The sequence below is a fragment of the Pecten maximus genome, chromosome 19, assembly GCF_902652985.1.
Source record: "Pecten maximus chromosome 19, xPecMax1.1, whole genome shotgun sequence".
In the NCBI taxonomy this organism is placed as follows: Eukaryota; Metazoa; Mollusca; class Bivalvia; order Pectinida; family Pectinidae; genus Pecten; species Pecten maximus.
In genome coordinates this window covers 18236653-18264140 of record NC_047033.1, presented here as the reverse complement: position 1 = coordinate 18264140, position 27488 = coordinate 18236653, and the positions used below count along the sequence as shown (strand labels likewise).

The 27488-nt window shown below is 37.3% G+C and overlaps 1 protein-coding gene across 1 annotated transcript in view; it reads right to left on the bottom strand.

Moving 5' to 3' along the window:
- The window catches only part of LOC117318194 (calcitonin gene-related peptide type 1 receptor-like), a 90049-nt gene that overhangs the window by 42337 nt on the left and 20224 nt on the right, over nucleotides 1-27488 (bottom strand). The window contains exon 2 of the mRNA XM_033873224.1: nucleotides 8357-8757. Within this exon, the coding sequence (XP_033729115.1) occupies nucleotides 8357-8522 (166 nt within the window). The 5' untranslated portion in view covers nucleotides 8523-8757. The remainder of the gene's footprint in view (nucleotides 1-8356; nucleotides 8758-27488) is intronic.

Here is a 27488-nt window from a genome sequence, read left to right as displayed (position 1 = left end):
TTATAACCAGCAGTACACCACGATAACAAGTAGTACATCAATGGTTATAACAAGCCGTACACCACGGTAACAAGTGGTAGATCAATGGTTATAACCAGCAGTACACCACGGTAAACCTTGGTACATCAATGGTTATAACCAGCAGTACACCACGGTAACAAGTGGTAGATCAATGGTTATAACCAGCCGTACACCACGGTAACAAGTGGTAGATCAATGGTTATAACCAGCAGTACACCACGGTAACAAGTGGTAGATCAATGGTTATAACCAGCAGTACACCACGGTAACAAGTGGTACATCAATGGTTATAACCAGCCGTACACCACGGTAACAAGTGGTAGATCAATGGTTATAACCAGCAGTACACCACGGTAACAAGTGGTAGATCAATGGTTATAACCAGCAGTACACCACGGTAACCATTGGTACATCAATGGTTATAACCAGCAGTACACCACGGTAACCATTGGTACATCAATGGTTATAACCAGCAGTACACCACGGTAACAAGTGGTACATCAATGGTTATAACCAGCCGTACACCACGGTAACAAGTGGTAGATCAATGGTTATAACCAGCAGTACACCACGGTAACCATTGGTACATCAATGGTTATAACCAGCAGTACACCACGGTAACAAGTGGTAGATCAATGGTTATAACCAGCAGTACATAACGGTAACCATTGGTACATCAATGGTTATAACCAGCAGTACACCACGGTAACAAGTGGTACATCAATGGTTATAACCAGCAGTACACCACGGTAACCATTGGTACATCAATGGTTATAACCAGCAGTACACCACGGTAACCATTGGTACATCAATGGTTATAACCAGCAGTACACCACGGTAACCATTGGTACATCAATGGTTATAACCAGCAGTACACCACGGTAACAAGTGGTAGATCAATGGTTATAACCAGCAGTACACCACGATAACAAGTGGTAGATCAATGGTTATAACCAGCAGTACACCACGGTAACAAGTGGTAGATCAATGGTTATAACCAGCAGTACACCACGGTAACAAGTGGTAGATCAATGGTTATAACCAGCAGTACACCACGGTAACCATTGGTACATCAATGGTTATAACCAGCAGTACACCACGGTAACCATTGGTACATCAATGGTTATAACCAGCAGTACACCACGGTAACCATTGGTACATCAATGGTTATAACCAGCAGTACACCACGGTAACCATTGGTACATCAATGGTTTTAACCAGCAGTATACCACGGTAACAAGTGGTACATCAATGGTTATAACCAGCAGTACACCACGGTAACCATTGGTACATCAATGGTTATAACCAGCAGTACACCACGGTAACCATTGGTACATCAATGGTTATAACCAGCAGTACACCACGGTAACCATTGGTACATCAATGGTTATAACCAGCAGTACACCACGGTAACAAGTGGTAGATCAATGGTTATAACCAGCAGTACACCACGGTAACCATTGGTACATCAATGGTTATAACCAGCAGTACACCACGGTAACAAGTGGTAGATCAATGGTTATAACCAGCAGTACACCACGATAACAAGTGGTAGATCAATGGTTATAACCAGCAGTACACCACGGTAACAAGTGGTAGATCAATGGTTATAACCAGCAGTACACCACGGTAACAAGTGGTAGATCAATGGTTATAACCAGCAGTACACCACGGTAACCATTGGTACATCAATGGTTATAACCAGCAGTACACCACGGTAACCATTGGTACATCAATGGTTATAACCAGCAGTACACCACGGTAACCATTGGTACATCAATGGTTATAACCAGCAGTACACCACGGTAACCATTGGTACATCAATGGTTTTAACCAGCAGTAAACCACGATAACAAGTGGTACATCAATGGTTATAACCAGCAGTACACCACGGTAACCATTGGTACATCAATGGTTATCAGCAGTATACCACGGTAACAAGTGGTACATCAATGGTTATAACCAGCAGTACACCACGGTAACCATTGGTACATCAATGGTTATAACCAGCAGTACACCACGGTAAACATTGGTACATCAATGGTTATCAGCAGTACACCACGGTAACCATTGGTACATCAATGGTTATAACAAGCAGTACACCACGGTAACAAGTGGTACATCAATAGTTATCAGCAGTATACCCATAGTAACCTAAAATACATATATTGTAGCTAGCAGTATAACTACTGGTAAATGACTACAGGGTGTCTATGCAAGATAGCCTGCGGTGTTTTGTATGACACTTGACGTGATGCCATCGACGTGTTTCTGTGCTGATTCATATCATTCATGTCGCCGTCCGCTGTAGGAGCATTATACAATGATAAATCAGTGTTAGAACCAATCTGCTTTTTATCAATGCGTATGATTTGTAAATAGAGAAGGAACCAATTAGCTGTAAGATTTTGTCTCTGTTCAAAGATAAAATATGTGTTAATGGACTAAGCAGACATCTAATGCAGTGTTATATTGGTAAGAATAATACCATTTCTCGTTTATGACTACACCGAAATCAAATGATTGAATGTTATATACATTGTAAGGATTTTTTCAGTATTCTTCAATGTAAGAACACAACGAAACCTCTAATGGAAGATACATACGACAGATAGGATCACTGGCTTATTTATTTTTTATTTTTTTTTGTATAGTGTCGTCATACTGAAAGTCCAAATATAGTAACGAACTTATCATTAGGTGACATTATATTGACAACAGTCGAACCAGTCCTTACCAGTAACTTAATAGCTCGCAAAGAGTGCAAGTTCCACTTTTATAGACTTTGATTTGCCAGGACAGGATTCATCAAACCTGATTGAGATTGAAATGAATGATGCTGACAATGAAGAATTTAGCATACAGAGGCGTTTTATACCATTATAATACAGAGCAGCGCACACAATTAAAAACTTTAAATCGATAACTGTTATCTATGTTTCAAGTTTTACCACATAGAACACGGTTTTCTTCAAAACGATAAGCATACAGCACTAGAACGGGATCAATTATTAGGGTTTATAGACAATGACGGGGTACGGGATCAATGATTAGGGTTTATAGACAATGACGGGTACGGGACAAAGTTTTAGGGTTTATAGACAATGACGGGGTACGGGATCAATAATTAGGGTATATAGACAATGACGGGTACGGGATCAATTATTAGGGTTTATAGACAATGACGGAGTACGGGATCAATAATTAGGGTTTATAGACAATGACGGGTACGGGATCAATTATTAGGGTTTATAGACAATGACAGGGTACGGGATCAATTATTAGGGTTAATAGACAATGACGGGTACGGGGTCAATGATTAGGGTTAATAGACAATGACGGGTACGGGATCAATGATTAGGGTTTATAGACAATGACGGGGTACGGGATCAATTATTAGGGTTTATAGACAATGACGGGGTACGGGATCAATTATTAGGGTTGATAGACAATGACGGGTACGGGACAAAGTTTTAGGGTTTATAGACAATGACGGGTACGGGATCAATTATAGGGTTTATAGACAATGACGGGGTACGGGATCAATTATAGGGTTTATAGACAATGACGGGTACCGGATCAATGATTAGGGTTTATAGACAATGACGGGGTACGAGATCAATGATTAGGGTTTATAGACAATGACGGGTACGGGATCAATGATTAGGGTTTATAGACAATGACGGGGTCATTGATTAGGGTTTATAGACAATGAAGGGGTACGGGATCAATTATTAGAGTTTATAGACAATGACGGGGTACGGGATCAATAATTAGGGTTTATAGACAATGACGGGTACGGGATCAATTATTAGAGTTTATAGACAATGACGGGGTACGGGATCAATTATTAGGGTTTATAGACAATGACGGGTACGGGATCAATGACTAGGGTTTATAGACAATGACGGGTACGGGATCAATAATTAGGGTTTATAGACAATGACGGGTACGGGATCAATGATTAGGGTTTATAGACAATGACGGGTATGGGATCAATGATTAGGGTTTATAGACAATGACGGGTACGAGATCAATAATGAGGGTTTATAGATAATGACGGGTACGGGATCAATGATTAGGGTTTATAGACAATGACGGGGTACGGGATCAATTATTAGGGTTAATAGACAATGACGTGTACGGGATCAATGATTAGGGTTTATAGACAATGACGGGTACGGGATCAATGATTAGGGTTTATAGACAATGACGTGTACGGGATCAATAATTAGGGTTAATAGACCATGACGTGTACGGGATCAATGATTAGGGTGTATAGACAATGACGGGTACGGGATCAATGATTAGGGTTTATAGACAATGACGGGTACGAGATCAATGATTATGGTGTATAGACGATGACGGGGTACGGGATCAATGATTAGGGTTAATAGACAATGACGGGTACGGGATCAATTATTAGGGTTTATAGACAATGACGGGTACGGGATCAATCATTAGGGTTTATAGACAATGACGGGTACGGGATCAATTATTAGGGTTTATAGACAATGACGGGGTACGGGATCAATTATTAGGGTTAATAGACAATGACGTGTACGGGATCAATTATTAGGGTTTATAGACAATGACGGGTACGGGATCAATGATTAGAGTTTATAGACAATGACGGGTACGGGATCAATTATTAGGGCTTATAGACAATGACGGGGTACGGGATCAATTATTAGGGTTAATAGACAATGACGTGTACGGGATCAATTATTAGGATTTATAGACAATGACGGGTACGTGATCAATAATTAGGGTTTATAGACAATGACGGGTACGGGATCAATTATTAGGGTTTATAGACAATGACGGGGTACGGGATCAATTATTAGGGTTAATAGACAATGACGTGTACGGGATCAATTATTAGGGTTTATAGACAATGACGGGTACGGGATCAATGATTAGGGTTTATAGACAATGACGGGGTACGGGATCAATGATTAGGGTTTATAGACAATGACGGGGTACGGGATCAATGATTAGGGTTTATAGACAATGACGGGGTACGGGGTCAATGATTAGGGTTTATAGACAATGACGGGGTACGGGATCAATAATTAGGGTTTATAGACAATGACGGGGTACGGGATCAATGATTAGGGTTTATAGACTATGACGGGGTACGGGATCAATGATTAGGGTTTATAGACAATGACGGGGTACGGGATCAATGATTAGGGTTTATAGACAATGACGGGGTACGGGATCAATGATTAGGGTTGATAGACAATGACGGGGTACGGGATCAATGATTAGGGTTTATAGACAATGACGGGGTACGGAATCAATTATTAGGGTTTATAGACAATGACGGGTACGGGATCAATGATTAGGGTTTATAGACAATGACGGGTACGGGATCAATGATTAGGGTTTATAGACAATGACGGGTACGGGATCAATTATTAGGGTTTATAGACAATGACGGGGTACGGGTCAATGATCAGGGTTTATAGACAATGACGGGTACGGGATCAATTATTAGGGTTTATAGACAATGACGGGTACGGGATCAATGATTAGGGTTTATAGACAATGACGGGGTGCGGGATCACTGATTAGGGTTTATAGACAATGACGGGTACGGGATCAATGATTAGGGTTTATAGACAATGACAGGGTACGGGATCAATAATTAGGGTTTATAAACAATGAAGGGTACGGGATCAATGATTAGGGTTTATAGACAATGAAGGGTACGGGATCAATGATTAGGGTTTATAGACAATGACGGGGTACGGGATCAATTATTAGGGTTTATAGACAATGACGGGTACGGGATCAATAATTAGGGTTTATAGACAATGACGGGGTACGGGATCAATGATTAGGGTTGATAGACAATGACGGGTACGGGATCAATAATTAGGGTTTATAGACAATGAATTGGTAAGGATTCCAAGCGTTTGTATTTGCATGTAAGAATTGTAATCTAAAAATATGTTCGACCTTGAAAGGCTTAATATTTAATATCCCAACCAATAACAAATGTTCTGAACGCAGAATTTGGTATTGTTCCGAATTTATTAATTTCTTACAAACATATAGTTATTGTAGGCAATGGTTATTTACGAGTTCACTGACATTATGTTTATATTGCCGATTACCTACATATTCCACACAACACAACTGTTATTATTAACAGACAAATCAAGCGCCCCCGTGTATACATGAAGTCTATACAGACAATAATATTTGTTGCGGGACTGTTGTCTTTGTGAAAACCATGGTTTGAATGAATTTGATCGACTGTAACAAATCAAGCAAAACATTATGATCAGGTTAATATTAGATAAAAACCGTGCATTGGGTTTAAAATATTATTTATTTCTCAGACAGTGTGTCTTAACGTAAATGACCTCCATTGTAGAGTTTAAGACCGGTATATAGAAATCATTGTTAGTTGGATGTGTCTCTGGACATAATCAGAACATGTTGAGGACAAGATCTTAAATGTGGATTTTAAAATATAGACTACATACTGACCGTTGTTACAAAAGAGAAAATGGTTGTAATACAAATGTGTCATTATATACAGGTAGATATCATCGTTAGGTTTGGACCGTTATAGGAGTGTGTCACTATATACAGGTAGATATCATCGTTAGGTTTGGACCGTTATAGGAGTGTGTCATTATATACAGGTAGATATCATCGTTGGGTTTGGACCGTAATAGGAGTGTGTCATTATATACAGGTAGATATCATCGTTAGGTTTGGACCGTTATAGGAGTGTCATTATATACAGGTAGATATCATCGTTAAGTTTGGACCGTAATAGGAGTGTGTCATTATATATACAGGTAGATATCATCGTTAGGTTTGTACCGTTATAGGAGTGTGTCATTATATACAGGTAGATATCATCGTTAGGTTTGGACCGTAATAGGAGTGTGTCATTATATATACAGGTAGATATCATCGTTAGGTTTGTACCGTTATAGGAGTGTGTCATTATATACAGGTAGATATCATCGTTAGGTTTGGACCGTAATAGGAGCGTGTCATTATATACAGGTAGATATCATCGTTATATTTGGACCGTAATAGAAGTGTGTCATTATATACAGGTAGATATCATCGTTAGGTTTGGACCGTTATAGGAGTGTGTCATTATATACAGGTAGATATCATCGTTGGGTTTGTACCGTAATAGGAGTGTGTCATTATATACAGGTAGATATCATCGTTAGGTTTGTACCGTAATAGGAGTGTGTCATTATATACAGGTAGATATCATCGTTAGCTTTGTACCGTTATAGGAGTGTGACATTATATACAGGTAGATATCATCGTTAGGTTTGTACCGTAATAGGAGTGTGTCATTATATATACAGGTAGATATCATCGTTAGGTTTGTACCGTTATAGGAGTGTGTCATTATATACAGGTAGACAGCATCGTTAGGTTTGGACCGCATAGGAGTGTGTCATTATATACAGGTAGATTGCATCGTTAGGTTTGGACCGCATAGGGGTGTGTCATTATATACAGGTAGATATCATCGTTAGGTTATATCCAACATATGGCATGTAATCATGAATTATATTTGTACGTAAAACGTTCAAAAGAGAGGAAAATATAACCATGTGATTCTTACAGAATTACACACATCACAGCGTCTGTGTCATGCCAACTTTTGCTTTAAAACAAGTAAAATATCATATAATAAAGCAGTTATCAACTTGTTCGAGTGAATACTAGGATTAATCAACCTTTAAAAGAGATATTTCCCTCGACTTCCGGCCTCGGCTTCCGGCCTCGAGAAATATCAATTATCCTCGCATTCACATAAAAAAAATGTCGATTGTTGTATTATATCTAGATATAAGATATGCTTCATCATCATTAGGCATGGACTTTGATACCAGTATGTCATTATATACAGGTAGATGCAACGGGTGGTTTATCATATTTAGGCTTGTGTTATTACGCATAGGTAAAAGTAGTCATTATAGACAGAAAAAAAATATTTAGGACTGGCCGTCGTGTGGGTTGTGATATTAGAGTGTCGCTTTATACAGTAGGTCGTTATAGACAGATAGACATTATTAAGGACTGACCGTTTTGTTGGTTGTGATATTAGAGTGTCGCTTTATACAGTACGTCGTTATAGACAGATAGACATTATTAAGGACTGGCCGTTTTGTGGGTTGTGATATTAGAGTGTCGCTATATACAGTAGGTCATTACAGACAGAGAAACATTATCAAGGATTGACTGTTGTGTGGGTTCAAGTGTCGCTATACAGTAGGTCGTTATAGACAGGTAGAGATTAACTTTTACTATCGTTGGGTAGGACTGTGATAAAACTTACCATCGCTAGGATACGGCTGTGATATAACGGTAGCGTTGCATTCGTACCACGCCATCCAAATTCCCCGTACCATTATCTCCTCGGGACTCAGAGGGAGGGCCGGTAAGGCACCATCTGTGGTGCTTGTAGTTGGAAACAAATCCGGTTCCGTTCTGTTATCGGACATGTTATTCAGTTTGTTGAATATAACACAAAACACTGTTCAGCTTAGCGATCCAATCACAACAAATATCCACATTTAATGTAAGAAATATGTGGTTCAGTTATCCAGCTTCATTTCCCGTCGAACGTGTCCCTCCGATGGCTTAGAAAAATGTTCCTTTTCAGAGTTACAGACCAGTAAATCTGCTGTCCGACCAATGTTTCCGGGTGTGTGTTTAGGTTGCTTTGTAACCACCAACCTGTAAACAGAGACTGATATGTATGTATTCGGACAAGGTGTTCCAGTCTGGGACGAGTTGCTATCGGCAGCAGTATGTGAGGGAGTGACAGTGATTGACTTCCCTAACACTCGCGAGGACAGGCCGCGTGTCGTCTCTGATCGCGCCGTTAAAGGTACGACTGCAGCAATGTGCTACAGAGAGCACGCGCAGTCCACTTGTCATGCATCAGTTAGAGCCAGTAGCGTGACATTGTTGAAAAGTGATATTCAATTATTTTATCGCAAACTGATACAATTCAGAGACACAAAATTTGCATGAATGAAATTACAATAAATATTGCCGTAAATATTTCCAGAGTCATTCATACAGCATTCAACTATCTGCTAATAATGTCCCCGTATGTCCCCTATATAATGGCGTTTGTCGTGATAACGTAAAAATATAGGTACAGCTGTAACACATAGTAAACAGGTAATGTGTGACGTGTTACATTTATATATTTACCATTGTATGGCACTGCCACTATATAACCCTACCAATTCAGTTGCGAGTTCACCAGCCTATGAACTGCCAACAGGAAGTGATCTCTGCTACTGGTAAGCGGGGGAAATTTGAATTTGAAAATTTCAAAACAAAAATCGCATGACAAATAAAAAATCGCAGATGGTAAATATAAGAATTGAACGGCTTTCAGTTGGCATTCATAGTCAATATGAATGCCAACTGGACAGAGGCAAATTCCATGAAGCGCGCTAGCGCTTCATGTTGAATTTGCCTCTGTCCAGTTGGCATTCATATTGACTATGAATGCCAACTGAAAGCCGTTCAATGCTTAAATGACACCCATAGTAACGTATTAAACAGAATACACAATTTACATCTTAAATACCGATAGTAAGTTAGATACTCGCAATGATGACAGTATATAAAAACATTGTCATTCCATGCATGTACATCATATTTACAGATTAAATGTAATGTGTAGTGTATTTACTATCGAGACATTTCATGTATAATATTTACAGATCGAATGTAATCGGTAGTGTATTTACTATTGAGACATTTCATGTATAATATTTACAGATCGAATGTAATGTGTAGTGTATTTACTATCGAGACATTCTATATATCATGTTATTTACAGATCGAATGTAATCGGTAGTGTATTTACTATTGAGATATCCTATTCGGTAGTATATTTATTATTGAGACATTCTCTGTACAGTATTTATATATCTGGTACAATCGTGTTTTTACTATAAAGACAATATATATATCGTAGTTACAGATCATATGATCCAGTCGTATAACTGCTATTCACACGTGCTATTTTGCGAAAATGTTTATCTCTTGTACAGATCCGAAGGTGACCTGATTAGATATTGAAATGTGCTTTATACGCCATTTCTTATTCAAATATAAAAAGCTACTTCGCAATATTACTTTTTAAGATCTAGGAATGTAACAAGAATATCTCTACAGAGGTATGGCACAGATATTCATGCTTCCCTAGTTCAATTTATTACCTAATGCTTTTGATTTTCCTTAACTATACTGTAATGAATTATGTCATTCCGGATAAATTGTGTCCGATCTGGTATTAAGTCTTACTCAAGAAATTCACTCGGAACTCCTCGGATGTAACTGCGCAACATTCCGATTTCTGGGCAGCACAGCCGAGGAGTTCCGATTGCAAGAAATTACTGTGTAACTCTCCGGCTCTGAAGAGTAATAAAAGCTAGTCTATGAGGACTGAGACCACAATTAAGTACTTCCGGGTTCAGGCCCCACGAATGAAGTCCCCTCAAAAATGTATGTATTTCAGGAAAACAAATCAAATGCCTCTTTAAAATTGATTTCTGTTGATGAATTTAATGTGGATTTATAGTAGAGATGTCAATCTAGGTTTTGTGATGTAAAATGATAATATTGATCATTAATTATGTGCTCCGGGACCCTGTGTGATGAGTCCTGATTTGACCTCTACCCCTGACCCGGATGTATATAATCCACGTTGGTGACACATTTTGACAGCTATCTCCAGAAAATGCTGAACATGCTGGGTTGAAACTTTTATATTTTGCTTCTCAGATGTTGGTCTTGGCCAGGTGAGATGGAATTTTAATGTTACAATGAAACATATAGCGAAGCTAATTGTGGTCTCGGTCCATGTAAATCGGAATCATGGCGTGCCTGATCAGAACATGACTTATACACATAATATGTATTTTGAACTATTGCACGACTTAAATGAACATTGCACGGTCACGTGCGAATTTATTGAACACCGTGTGACGTTTCGGAATAAAGTCATTCCCTTTCAAGCGTCTAAGTCACTCAGATGGCAACAATGCCAGACGATAGTCATGGCATTTCTAGGCCTTCAGGAAAGTCGCGATTTCAGTGATTCTAATAGTGTTTTAGTGATTATTTATTAAAACAAGTATATCATGGGTGCCTTCGTCCTCGTGCAATAGAACATCGGTCGATTACCAATACCTCACGTCAAATACTCTGGATTATTGCACAGACACCAATGATATATTTGTATAATAGATATATACTCAATCAAGTATGACAGTCGCCCGCTTGCCAAAACAAAGTGCTTCGGAGAACAGTGTGTTGTGGTCCAAAATGGAACAACCAACCAATTGAAAAAATAGACTTTTGAAACATCCCCGTATATAGAAAGTTGAGCCAGGGATAAAATGTCTGGCAGCCACTGATTGGCAAGTATGTTATGAAGTGAGAAAATAGATGTTAGCCCTGATAGGTAACTATCAATAAGAAATGTTGATATAAATTTCGTAAGTCCGATTGATTTTTTTCCCCAAAGTTCAGGTAATAATAATAAACAGGTAAACATTTCAGATTTTGGGGAATTTTTTCTGCGAAATTCACCCATTTTCAAAATGGCTACCCTGGAGAAAATTTGAGCTGAAGGACCCAACTTTTTTTGTTGATTAGGTGTTATATCAGACCCTAAACTTTTGTTATAAACCATAATTGTCATATTGAATTCAAGAATTGGAATGAAATACTCCAAATCGTTAACACTAAAGCCTATGGGAAAACAATTGGTTGGTTGGTCCCTATAACCGGTATTTTATTCCACGCAGCTCTCCAGGTACTTAAGCATGTTTCTAAATTAATTTGAAGTTACGTTCTTTGGTGAGAGGTGTTTGTGTGTCCTCACTTTTATGTCGCTCGTATTACTAACTTAATATGATTCTACTCCGGGCAATAGCTAGACATTTTAAACTTGCATTAGCGATATTTTCAAAAAAAAAATACACATTTCAATACATTAAACTTTTAAAGTTCCCGATTGAATCCATCAATTTTATACGCCATAAGAATTGTTAAATGATATAAGGAGCATTTTCTCTTCAGGTAGCCCACTATTAAATAGGAATCTCACTCTGATTTTTATGGCGCACTGTCGCTCTTCGCAAGGCGCATTATCGCTATTCACAAGGCGCAGATTATCGCTCTTCGATTGACGCATTGTCGCTATTTGCATGGCGAGGGCACCAATGCGACACGGTCGAAATCTGTCATCATAGATCTTCGATATTCTACGTAAATACCTCCCTTGCCCTTTGCTCCTGCACTCCAATCATGGATAAAAATCCCAATGTCTCTCGAGCTCTACTTCCTGTTTAATGACTCTAAATTTAAAAAATAATTTCCCAATTGATCTGTTTATTATTCAATTTGATGTTTCACCCGCCTCAAAAGACACGCTGTGAAAATGTCACTAATCAATTGAAAATAAATGTCCGCTGTAAACGAGGAATAAATATTTCACTAACGAAATGCTGACAAATGGTTGGAACCTCACACTGCTGGGGTAGTGAACATCATTACGACTGAACGGTTTATTTCATTTGTTTTCTTCTCAACATTAATGGAAATAAATGATTGATTAATTACTTCATTACACGGATTCACATCCGCACTGAAATGCCAAATCAGTTTCCAATAGCGGGATTCGTTATGTTTCCATGGATATACGACAGGTACAAAAGAAACAGGTGTAACGAGAACAATGAGGACTTTACGACATAATTGATCGAAATCATGTCTCCTAGGATATGAGTTTAGCAGGGTACATACATCCATATACAAATTATCACTAATGGCACTGCTTCCGAATACACTAGTATTACCTTTACAAATTATCAAATATCCTAAAGGTCGAGTAAAAACGGCCTAAGAAGCAAATACAATAGGTTTGTATGTGTGTTATTGATAGCCTCTGTAGCCCTCCGTTTACAAATAGGCATTTAAGTCCAAACATGTACATACGCAAAATTATAGCGCATTTCTTACGCCAAAAATAAAAAAAAATAATGTACGGTTTTGGTGGAACACACTTCAATATAATTCTATGGCTTCCTCGTCATCAAGCCAAATTGGCCATTTCTGGTCTATATCGCAGTTCTAATTGACCAAATCGACCATACCTAATACCAAGGAGATGACCGTTGGTGGCGAAATCTTCATTATTTGAGGTTTGTCTTTAAACTTAAGTTTTGACTGCAAAACCTACTGATTTCCGAATACACGTAGTAATCTAAAGAGTATAGGAAACTGGCTACGTGGACACATGTCCCATGGTTCACTATCCAGTATAGGACACTGGCAAAAATAATCCTTTATTGGGATTAATATTGTCGGAGCTGCAATGCAACTCAGATTCAAACATTGTTCTTCACACTGCATGCCTTGAGTGGAGCTGACATCATACAATGTCCCCTGAATGCCGATATATCTAGATCTCGTAGTCACCATCATCACTGAGGAACTCACTGATGTAGATCATAGAGTGTCCAGAATTTAACCATTAGGCAGGACTATGCTCATGGACTTCAAGTAGTTCCGCTTCTTGTGGCCAAAGTAACAGACTCTCTACGTTATGATCAGAGCTGGTAGGGATAAAGATGCATGTACAATCAAGTATGACAGTCGCCCGCTTGCCAAAACAAAGTGCTTCGGAGAACAGTGTGTTGTGGTCCAGAATGGAACAACCAACCAATTGAAAAATAGACTTTTGAAACATCCCCTATATATAGAAAGTTGAGCCAGGGATAAAATGTCTGGCAGCCACTGATTGGCAAGTATGTTATGAAGTTACAAAATATATGTAGCCTGATAGGTAACTATCAATAAGAAATGTTGATATAAATTTCGTTAGTCCGATTTAATTTTTTTTAATTCAGGTAATAATAATTAACATTTCAGATTTTTGAGAATTTTTCCTGCGAAATTCACCCCTTTTCAAAATGGCTACCCAAGAAAAAGTTTGATGGACCCAATTGTTTTTGTTTGATTAAGTGTTATATGAGATCCTAAACTTTTGTTATAAACCATAATTACCATATTGAATTCAAGAATTTTAATGATATACACCAAAACGTTAACACTAAAGTCTATGGAAAAACAATTGTTTGGTCGTCCCCTTGTTACAATTTGTAGATGTTAACGTCCAAGGAACAATAGTTATGTGTAATGATTTTACTATGGAACGAGATGCATTGGAAACTGACATGTTAAAAGGAAACACTCTTTCAACGATATGTTGGCATCCTCGTGGGTTCGAGATTAAATACCAGTATCAATAGAGGACGAAGAATGTGAAAGAATTTCTAGAAATTGTGTTCTTGTCAAACTTGCCAAGGCTTTACAATCGGGAGAGTAAAGGAAGACTCCTGCTTTGGTAGCATAAATGATATCGCCAAAAGATCATGGATGATTTCTTTTGATGTGGAAGACAGCTATGAAGTCAACATGTCTCTTTCATCAGTACGGTCCTTCCCTATCATGATGATGTGAACAAAAACGCGAGGACAAAGAACACCACAGTTTGTGATGAAAGATTGTGCGCTTGGACAAAATGGTCGAATCTTTTATCGAAGCTCTTCGTACATAGTGTCCATTTGGCGTGGGAAGACTGACCATAAAATAGATATAGGTATATAATTGGAGGTTCCGCCACGTGCCATTATCACCAGTACTGTGATCTTAAGGTTGCGACTTTTGTTTCTGATAATTCTTGAAACACGTCGTACACATGCCAATATTTTGATCACCAGTAAAGTTATTGCCATCTGCTTTTGAAACATCAAGCAACATATTTTGCTGATGAAGCAGATTTCTCGGTTTTAATGTCTCTCCTGATAGAGACAATATTGCAACCCGCAGCTACACACCTAACTATCTCTCATTGTGAGAATTATACTGCATTAGGTGTTTAAAGTCTCCGCCAGACGCGATTTTATAGATAGGATAGAACGCTTTAATATAATATTTCAAACCATGAACTTATAAGCTATTTACTTAAAGAAAATCTTTTTAAAAAAAACAATGAGATTTGGGTATACGGAGTATATTATTACAAGATTTGATTAGTCACTATCGGTCATGTAATATATCGTATTTAACGTCCTAATCATAATCATAGTCAACAATGATGGCCATTTGAGGACATGGGCTATGTTGGCATTTATTGTATGCATGCTACGGGCTGTTATATACAGTGGACCCGCGATCATCCGGACGCCGATAGTCCGGAAAAATCTTTGCACAAATTGTATAGCTCTGATTTTTGGGCAGGGTAAAGGCATATAATTGTGAATGGACAGGCTTATATGAGGACAGGTGTTAATGGGACACCAACAGGCAAGCTCATACGAGGACGAGTGTCCAGGGGACGCCAACAGCGTGGCTCATATGAGGACGGATGTCTTAGGGACACCAATGGCCAGGGTTATATAAGGACGGGTATCTAAGGGATACCAATAGCCAGGCTCATATGAGGATTGACGTCTTAGGGGATACCAACAGGCAGGCTCATCTGAGGATTGACGTCTAAGGGGACACCAACAGCCAGGCTCATATGAGGATTGACGTCTAAGGGGACACCAACAGCCAGGCTCATATGAGGACGGGTGTCCATGGGACACCAACAGCCAGGGTGTGCTAGATGTATTTGGCAGAATGCTTCAGTAAGGAATTACAACACAGTCGACATCATATTCGCGGTATAACAGAGGGGCAGACATAAACACGATATGGCCTCCCAAACACACACATTCACTACGAGAATACATCTCTCATATAGTAGAGTACGTACTAAAATCATCATGTATGTTTATAGGACGCCAGATAATTCATAAATAACTATATTAGATCCAACACCAATATTTCCGCTGTGTGTTAATTTATCCTCACAAAGTTAATATTGTCATATCTTTCTAAATATTTAAAGTGTAGTCAGAGCTTTGCAAGTATACCCAACGGCATCAAAACTTTGTCAAATAAGGTAAGCGAACTCCCTGTAAACAATGTCTAATAATACACATGCGAAGTGGTTATTATAGACAATATTTAAGCATTGATGTCATTTTTTTTAGTTTGTTTGCAATCTGTATGAATCCGCGTAGCTAATTCTTACAGAAGTTTGCAGTTTTTCACACCCCTATGAAACTCAAAAGTTTAAGTTCATTCCGAGAATGGCGCAAATTTTGTTAGCAAACTTCTGTAAGAATCCGCTACGCGGATTCATACAGTTTGCAAACAAAATTTGTTTCATACCCCGATGAAACTAAAACAAAAATGACATCAATGCTTAATAGTTAATTTTTGAAAACAATTTTCTAATTTTAAACATGTTTTATGTACAATTTTACTGGTTTTATATGGGATTTCGCAACGTGAATTGTCGTATTGTGACGTCACATTTTTCGCGCCTTTCTCGGAATTTTGTTCATAGTGGTATAATTAATTTTTCTTTGTTTTCATGGTAAATACTCAAATGTGATTGGTCGAAAAATTCTTTTCATTCTTCCATGAAAGAAATTCCGAGCATGGCGCGAAAAAATGTGACGTCACAATACGACAATTGACGTTGCGTATTGTTTCAGAAAAAGAATCCCATTTAAAACCAGTAAAATTGTACATAAAAGATGTTTTAAATTAGAAAATTATTTTCAAAAATTAATTATAAGCGTTGATGTCAGTTTTTTTTTGGTTTCATCGGGGTATGAAACAAATTTTGTTTGCAAACTTCTGTAAGAATCCGCTATGCGGATTCATACAGTTTGCAAACAAAATTTGTTTCATTTAAGCATTGAACAGTTACCAAATGGTAGTATACAGTCGATATGAATACAATTTGGGTGACAGATAAATAGAATGTCGCCCGTTATTCGGATGTTCGGATGTTCAACTTCACAGGGGCTCGATTTTGGAGTAAGGTAGGCCTTTGACATCAGTGAATTCAGTATGCATACACAACCAGAAACCATGTCGATACTGCCGATTTTTCGCAAGATTAAAAAAAAAAAAATGCTGGACTTTAAATGTTGTCGTGTCTAGCATTTCTGACAATTCGACAACGAGCCCCTGTGTGACGACAGTGACAATTTATTACTTCCTATAGATCAGGAATAGAGCGTATAATTTTGTGTCGAGCCGGTCGACTTCATTTTTTCTATTATTAAATTTTACTCTCATAACTTGCGTTGCTTTTTTTGTGGTGGTTTACGTAGATAAATGCTAGCATTCGAAATCTCTCCTGGCCGAATGTAACTGGGGACCATTGTTTTGACCAGCAACACCTGGGGCTGTATCCCTACTCTGACCGTATCACTGTAAATTGTAGTATACAGTCTCATGAATACTATTTGGTTTACTAACGATATATAGGCAAATGCAACACAGAATGTAAATATACCCCGATGAAACTAAAAAAAAAATGACATCAATGCTTAAATGAAAAACAAATCTCAACAAATCAGAAAGCCGCATTCTGCGTACAAACAATGGCAAATTCATGACATTGGTTATGAAGTCCAGTTAGTTCAAAATTATAATTTTAAAAAATGTACAATTTTACGGAATTCCGTGGCAGATTACAGGACACAGTCAGTATAGACGATTGGAGTTAAAGTTCAATTTAAGACACCATCACGGTCACATGTTCTCGTTAAACTAAAAAACAGTTTATCATACTTAGCAAAAATCTTAACACAGCTGATCAAAACAGACCCTGGTTTCATCAATAGTCCTTAACATTGAGGGAACTCCTAAACTGGTTGAGGGAACTACTTAACATTGAGGGAACTCCTGCACTGGCTGAGGGAACTCCGTAACATTGAGGGAACTCCTAAACTGGCTGAGGGAACTCCGTAACATTGAGGGAACTCCTAAACGAGTTAAGTGAGCTCCTTAACTAGTTTAGGAAACTCCTAAACTAGCTGAGGGAACTCCATTAACCAGTAGAGGGAATTCCATAACTAGCTGAGGGAACCCCATTAACCAGTAGAGGGAATTCCATAACTAGCTGAGGGAACCCCATTAACCAGTAGAGGGAATTCCATAACTAGCTGAGGGAACCCCATTAACTAGTTGAGGGAACTCCTTAACCAGTAGAGGGAATTCCTTAACTAGCTGAGGGAACCCCATTAACCAGTAGAGGAATTTCATAACTAGCTGAGGGAACCCCATTAACTAGTTGAGGGAACTCCTTAACCAGTAGAGGGAATTCCTTAACTAGTTGAGGGAACTCCTTAACCAGTAGAGGGAATTCCTTAACTAGTTGAGGGAACCCCATTAACCAGTAGAGGGAATTCCATAACTAGTTGAAGGAACTCCTTAACCAGTAGAGGGAACTCCTTAACCAGTAGAGGGAATTCCTTAACCAGTAGAGGGAACTCCTTAACCAGTAGAGGGAATTCCTTAACTAGTTGAGGGAACCCCATTAACCAGTAGAGGGAATTCCATAACTAGTTGAAGGAACTCCTTAACCAGTAGAGGGAATTCCTTAACCAGTAGAGGGAACTCCTTAACCAGTATAGGGAACTCCTTAACCAGTAGAGGGAACTCCTTAACCAGTAGAGGGAACTCCTTCACTAGTTGAGGGAATTCCTTAACGTGTAGAGGGAATTCCTTAACCAGTAGAGGGAACTCCTTAACCAGTAGAGGAAACTCCTTAACCAGTAGAGGGAACTCCTTAACTAGTAGAGGGAACTCCTTAACCAGTAGAGAGAATTCCTTAACCAGTAGAGGGAATTCCTTAACTAGTAGAGGGAATTCCTTAACTAGTAGAGGGAATTCCTCAACCAGTAGAGGGAATTCCTTAACTAGTTGAGGGAATTCCTTAACCAGTTTAGGAGAACTCCTACCTGGGATGTTGTTAGATGTTCATGTAACGTAGCGAGAATGGCCATATATATTTTAATTAGATTGGCTGAGGGAACGCGTTAACTAGTGGAAGGAACTCCTTAACTTAAAAAAAATCCATATGAAGGCCTTACAGAAGTTCTTTTCTCCTGTAACCAACTATTTTTTGTACCGAAAACTCTGAATTAAAGAAACTATTTAAATTGTAAATAGAACAAGTCCTTCATTTTTTATTTGCTAATACATCGACAATTTCGATGAGATATATACAAGGAACTGACAATCAATGACACTGCAGATTCGTCCACATCGGCCGCTTACCACTTATATGTCTTTTGTACAATTCGTTTGTACAATCTATTTAATTTAGATTTATTTTGTGTGTTTAGATATAAAAAAAATAATTTGTCTTGTCTCGAAATATCAGTAATTCAAACAGTGAATGGCAGTGTTACGCGTTGGCCTAAATAGAATATATTTATACGCATGGTGTCACGGTTTGGATGTCAGGTATGATGTCGTAGACTGCAAAATCTAGTCAGCTTATATTGTGGGTTTGCCATCCAAATGTAAATAGGTTTTGTTTTAGTTAATTAGGTATATTTTACTACCATGGGTACTATCGAGCGTTTCTGTGACATACGCTGTTGGCGCTGTAGCGTCTTTAATGAAAGAAATGTCGGCTGCTGACGGAAAAAACGGACAACAAATGGTTTGCAGTGATGCGAATTGCTAAAGACCTTGGGGAGGATAGCTGTGGAACTGTTTCGTTCTTCGATTTGAAGTCCGATGTTATCAATGTTCGTTAATATACATAGGGATTTCGTTATAGTCAACCTTGTTCTCATTATAGAGACACAACGGTAACTATAATCAAATTATCATATATATATATATATATATATATATAATATACATCAAAAGAAAGGTTTCTGATAAAAAATGAATAGCACTTAAACTACCATTGGAAATCATTGAAACATTACTATTTATAGTTAATACTATTTTAAACGTTTGGCGTGTGACGTTTTTACAAAGTGATTTCTTAGACCTTGCAATTAGCATTTTATGTTATTTAAACTTTTAAGATAAACTCCGTTGTGTCAAGCTTTTATCACTATCTCTGTACATTGTACTTTGGTTAATAATTTATTTAATACTCTTTTCGTTTACGTATTCAATTAATAGTCCATTATATGACATAGGAGGATAATCATCCTGATTTGATATTGTCCTTAGGCTAATTTAAGAACTCAAACTGTATTCATCCACAACAAAGGTGAAACAGGTTTTATCAAATTATATAAATCACGCTAATTGGCCTGGATGGAAATGCGCGTGGGGTTTTTGTGTGAGAGGAAACAATAGTACCCGGGGAAAACCACGTGGTCGGACAGGTGAACCCATTACCTTTTCACATCCGATCGGGGAATCGAACCTCGGCTTCCTGGTGGAAGGCAAATGTGTTACGATTGTGCCACCCAGCCACCCCGATCAAGGCTGTTTTTGACCGCTATAGTCAAGTGACACCTGTCAACAAACTATCTCAGTGTATTTCCTTTTATGCCCCACGCATCGTTCGGATCCTTACTGTGGCACAAAACATCGTATGAACATTTGATATATTATACATGACGATTGCTGCAGATGAAACAGAAGACGCCTATCATTCTTGAGTATCTGGTCTAGTTCTGGTTCAATATTATACAGTTGTTGACTGGGGTTGAGGGCAACATATGATCTGTTGGACCCGAAAGCAAACTGTTGCCGAAGGCCGAAGGCCGAGGGAAACAGTTTGCTTGAGGGTCCAACAGGTCATCTGTTGCCCGAAATCACAGTCGATAACTGTTTTGTTATATCCTTTTCAAACTTCAAAAAACAATTTTTAAAATGTGCTTGTCAAAGCTGTGTCAATTGTCCAGTCCTTACAATTTCAAACACATAAAAACGCTAATAATTTAATCTTGTTTGTAACAAGCATTTTCATTGGCCTAGAAATTTATGTTATCAGTCCATAAATTAGAAAATGACGTCGCAGTTTTTAACGTCACTTTTGATTGGCCGATAGGCAGCGTAATGATTTGTAACAGAAAACAGTCCATCATTGAAGTGAATTGATTCAATTACATTGTAAGAGGATTAACTTGAATATATTTGTTATGTTATGGAGTTATAACGCAAAAAAACGGAGTGTACTCTCCGTTTTTTTGTGTTATACCAACACAACATTAAAATGTATTCAAGTTAATTCTAAATTATCATCTTGTGATTTGTCCAGACAACCTCAAAATAACGTTTATTCGTCGGACAGTGAATACTCTTGTGTCGATTTCTCAAATATGAAAAATATCTGTATTTCCCATCCTTCACTTGGACGTAGTGAACTAGACTAGACGTATTCCCTGAGGCGCAATAACGTCCACGCGTTTTATGAAAAGTAGAAAAACTAATAAACAATAGACGATGGTTTAATCTGAGGATTATTGGTAACACGGTATTCCTCGTGTAAATGATTACAACAGGCAGTTGTGATTACGACGGCTTGGAACTCCAGGGTTCCTGGATATTACCAATAGTGGCCGCTCCAGGGTGCATTGTCTACACGTCTTTTGGTCTCAATTAATTGTATATTATTTCGTCGTTACATCAGTCTGTCGGTTGTTTAATCAAGAACGCTTTGCTTTTAAATATCTCCAGCCCAAGGCCGATTGGACACATGCGGACTCTTACGAACAAGGACGATATCTTATTGCCACTAATAATGTACCAATCTATTCGTCATCGAGCAGTTAAATTGCATCTTACTGCATGCGCAATTCCGGGAATAACATCATGACGTCTGATTATTTACACTGTAACAAAGCCGGACACCATAATGTCAGAAATAACGAGTGGTGTTGTTTTTTCGGGGTTTTTTTCGATTTTTGTTTTTTGCTTTTTTTTAATCTTTTTTTTTTTTTTTTTTGTTGCACTGAACATAAAAAATATTTTGTATTTCCAAATTAATGGATGACCTTTCTCAAAATACAATGTTATGTGTTCCGAATTGGCAGGAGATTTCTGGCATATTCATTTCCAGTATTGGTTAAAAACAAGGCAAATATATATCAATTTTTCATTCACTTTACCTTAATGACTTACAAATATTCTGATGAAAATAATAAACTGGTAAACTTGAGTCAAGAACATATTGGTATTTCAGTAAAATGATCCGTTATGTTTTTTACAGACGGCATTTCTATGCAAATCAACCTCCTGAAGGTTTGCAAAATGCATTATATAATTGGAAACCTACTGCAGCTGTAAGAAATTAGCAGCTGATATTAACACAAACAAAACTAGTGGTATGTTCAAAACGGGAGCCAAGATGATATGAACTAGAAACTCGAGACTTGTTTTCATATCTTGAAGTCATTTTATACTACAATTGAACATTTGCAAATGCTAAGAGAAGACTTTACGAACGGAGTCAAAAAGCTTTATATTCTGTGTTTCGTAAAATAAATTATATATATCTCCATAAATACCTACATATTTAGTTGTTAGTAGTATCAATATTTTAGGCGGATCAGGATTTTGGGTTGAGGAGGGGGGGGGGGGGGGGGGGCGTGCAATTATTTGTCTGTAATGGAATTTTGTGTAAAGGTGTTCTGATGCAATTCTTAATGAACGCTGCCTCTTATGGTGAAACTTGGAGATTTCCTCTTAAATTGATATAAAAGTAAAAGTCAGACTAATTGATTTTAGGTATATGATTAATACTGGTAGAGGAAAAGGGATTATTGTATAACTTGATATACAAGCTAGTCAGTGTTAATGTTGTCGGTATTTTCTTATGTTATTTACATTATACCAAATATATATATTTATTACATTTTTACCAGTGAAACATCAAAAATTATTCATTCTGTAAAAGTGATATTTTTCACTAGTGAAAAATATCACTTTTGCTGATTTGACCAATCAAATTCATGATTAGAAAATACCAAAATAATTGACCAATCAGAAAGCCCGACATATATGTCAGCACCTGGACAGGGGGAACTACTGTTTTTGTTTACAAATTATCGCTGTAGGCCTAGTTAGCATACGGGGTAGGTTTTTCGTTAATAAAAAATGTAATAAACAGAATATCTAACAGTGTCTTCAGTAATACCAAATATATTTCACTCGTGTGGCTAATATTTTGATATTTTTCAGTAATACCAAATATATAGAGGATATCTAACCGTGTCTTCAGTAATACCAAATATATAGAGGATATCTAACCGTGTCTTCAGTAATACCAAATATATAGAGGATTCCTAACAGTGTTTCAGTAATACCAAATATATAGAGGATACCTAACAGTGTCTCAGTTATACAGATACCTTACAGTGTCTTCAGTAATACCAAATATATAGAGGATATGTAACAGTGTCTTCAGTAATACCAAATATATAGAGGATATCTAACAGTGTCTTCAGTAATACCAAATAAATGGAGAATATCTAACAGTGTCTTCAGTAATACCAAATAAACTGATGATACCTAACAGTGTCTTCAGTAATACCAAATATATAGCGGATACCTACCAGTGTCTTCAGTAATACCAGATATATAGAGGATATCTAACAGTGTCTTCAGTAATACCAGATATATAGAGGATATCTAACAGTGTCTTCAGTAATACCAAATATATAGAGGATATCTAACAGTGTCTTCAGTAATACCAAATATATAGAGGATACCTAACAGTGTCTTCAGTAATACCAAATATATAGAGGATATCTAACAGTGTCTTCAGTAATACCAAATATATAGAGGATATCTAACAGTGTCTTCAGTAATACCAAATATATATAGAGGATATCTAACAGTGTCTTCATACCAAATATATTTCACGAGTGGGACTAACATCTTAATATGAGGCACTATACCTAGAAACTGGCTGGGTACCTTTACAATATAGAGACGTTCTACAAGATATAGAATATATCAGTTCATGATTAATGTATCGCCATCATTTGATTTGTCCAAGAAGTGGCCATTAACAGCTCTCATTTTGTAGACTAGCTGCTGTCAACAATACATTTATTTCATCTACAATAAAATTATCGAAAGGGGTTGTTATTTCTATAAAAACATATCACTTCATCCTCTGCATTCACTATGAAAATATCGAACGTCCCTCCATTTTATTTTTAATTAAATTGTCGAATGTAGGTAATCGATATATTTCGGTCCTGTTAGTAAGACTTTGACATAATTGTAGTGGTTTATAGGTGATGTATTTCGGTTAGAGATTTTTTTTGGTAATTACCTATCGTGGTGATATTGATGAAGATGATTATAATTTATTTTGTCAACAAGTCATTTATTCGCAAAAATTGTCAGGCTTAGATCTCAATACCCTAGCATGGGGAGATATAAATCTTCCCTCGGAAAGTAATATTTATATCTAAATAGTCATCATCAATGTAACTGCTTCATTAATACAATAAGAGGACATCTAATGCAGCCTGGTTCACGTTTCATCAATATCCCTTAACTTAAAGTGGCATTCCTTTGTTCGGACATCAGAAAATGCACATTTTCTATTGATGAAATCTATATCCGAACGATGAGTATATGAGTGTTTGTGCCTACAAGTAATGAAATCAACGCAGAAATGTACAGGAAAGGGGCGTATCGGATACAAATACCGTATGTCTATACGGTCATTAGTGATACTTCGGGTTGAATTAAGGATTATAAGGACTTAATACTCTAAGAACTTTGGTTTATCATCAGGGTAAAACTGCTTTATTAATGTGAAGATCATAACTTTTACTACTTGGAAAAAATACATATTATCCAGTGAGTTTAATTTTGACGACCTAAACTTTATTCAAACAAAGGAATGCCCCTTTAAAATTTTCTGTAGCAAAGCATTAAAATTTGAAATTTTCTTATATCGAAAAATGCTTTTGTAAAGATCAAAGTTAAGGGGTTTCCTTCAGTTAAGAGGTATTGATGATACCAGGATCAGAGCACCTCAACCCACCGGTCCCTAATCTATCATTTTACATGCACCACATACACTTTCTATGTCCTTTAACACATATCAATGATTATAATTAATGTTTATTAGTTTAAGCGTTTTATCATAATGTGTAATTTATAGCATTATATATTGTCAGGAGTACGCCTTGTGTTGCCTGACCCTTTATATGGACCTTTATCAGGGACAAAACAGTTTAAGGTACAGTTATAGTCTTTATTGAAGATAAAGTTTTTCTTTAAGTCATTACATATTTGAAGTTTTTCATGAAGTTCTTGTTAAATACGTGTGGCTGTATATGGCAAAGCAGAAACAATTTATGATACCATTCATTATTTCGGATAAAGTAGACCCATTGAAGCTGAGTCTACCGTATGTCTATTTACATGAATAGTTTGGTCAGGTCAATGTCAACTCGACCACCTCAATTACCGCTATTGGGTAACTCATCGGTCCGTAAAGCGATAGAAACACCAGCTGTTTCTGACGCTTCCTACCAAAAGATCTCGTCACGTGACTGAGTGTCTTGGACGTTCCAACCTAACGACATATGATTTCGTCATTACAAATGTAACCTTACTCCTGTCATCAAGTACACTAGTAACAAGAGTATTAGTCTACACGACATCAGGATAGGAATCTTTCTTTAACGAGAGATCCCAAGGGAGCATATTTGTTTGGTTTTTCGGCATAGCCGTATAATATTCTTTCGGTCTCGGATGTGACGCAACAGGTGGCGATACTGGTCAAGATGAAGTATGTGATTGGTCAATGTAGCGGTAAATGCAAAATGCAGATATGCAGTTAAAAACGAAACAAAATTAAGATTGAATGCAAGCTGAATAAGTGGATGTATCTTTTTAAATGACACATTGATAACATTATATTCCTGATTCAAATGCAGTCTTAACATCACAAAAATTGATTCAAACTGATATAATTTTGTTAACCGTGCTGAAACGTATTATTACTTCGTTAATTTATTTCACCAGCAGTTCTTACATTATAACCATCAGCATTAAAACTATGCCGTTTATCTTTTTTTTAAAGATATTTCTTGTTTTATCATTATTATTACTGATCATTTCCCTACCTTCTCATCGTTCCCAAAAATCATTTCGATGTAACGGAACCTACATTTAATCTGAGAAAATTCCATCAAAAACAACAAACCATACCGACATAATAAGGAAGCCATAATTTAAACTCAAAATTGATTAAATGAGGACAGAATACAAATAAAGAAATAGATTTACTGGAGACTCCTGAAAAAGTACACAGAGAATAAGACAAACAACATCTAACTAAGGAATAATAACTAACTTTAATGCAATCAAATATGGCCGCCTTTCGGTCATTTCGTTTTCTGAGCAGTCCTGAACTCGAATGGATAACAACGAAAAAAGCAAATGTTAATATTATAGAGAAACCGTAATTCCAACTCCAACCCGGCTTAGCGCGTATAAAATACAAAAAATAACATGGAGACTTGAAAAGGTTTAAGGAGACTAAGACCAGGTGTTCCGGAAGAAGTACCGTTTTCTTCTTTATCGACAACACCCGCTATGTCCTAGATCAAATCTGGGTTAAGTCACTTTCTCACAATAAGGCGGTGACACCGGAACCTTGACACATAACAACAAGTATCTAACACGTCTGACTTCATATAGCACAAGGAAATATAGGAATGTGAGCTCGTGACGTCACCAATAAAGCTTCTCCGTGGTCTTCATCAACATGTATCTCCCGAAACCTTGAAGGTTGTTAGTTTTGTTGCGTCAGTAGTTAACATCTGTAGCTAGATCGCGATACTGCACGGGCACCAATATACCTACTCATAACCTTTTGTTATGACAGGAAAACATTTCCTGTGTGAGTGGATGTCTCTGAAAAGAAAAGGTGAGTATCTGTGTTCAATTCCATTTAATTGATGTGATGCTTTAATAAAAGATATCTCGTTATTATGGTTTGACGAAGGATTCAGTCAAGGTGTTATTTTGCAACATGCTGGAAATTGTAACAAAGGTCTTTAAGAATGTGCGAAACCTTGCCAAAAGGTACCATTTTTCTGACGCGTTGAATTCAACAACATGAGGAAATGCCATTGAGAGATTTGACATTTTTTTTGTATGATTTATTATAAGTGACTAGAATTAAGGATGTCTGTGCTTAGACATCGTCATTAAGGCATTTAGGTATTTTAAAGCTAAAATATATATAAAAAAAAAAACGAAAACGGTGAGTACCCGTGTTCAAGCCCCTGTGTATATAAAACGTTGCTTTAAACAAAATTATCGGTATAATGTTGTAACGAGGTTTTCGGTGTGGCAGTCATTATTGCAACATACTGGAAATCTTTTACAATTATCTTTAAGAATATTCGTAGCCTCGCCGCAAGGTTCCATTTGTCTGATGCATTGAGTTCAACAGCAGGCTTGAGTAGCATTTGGAATGATCTGAGAGATTTGACATGTAGTAAAATGTATTTTTGTATTTTCAAGCTAAAGGAAATACAAAAAAAAATAATTACGGGATGGCT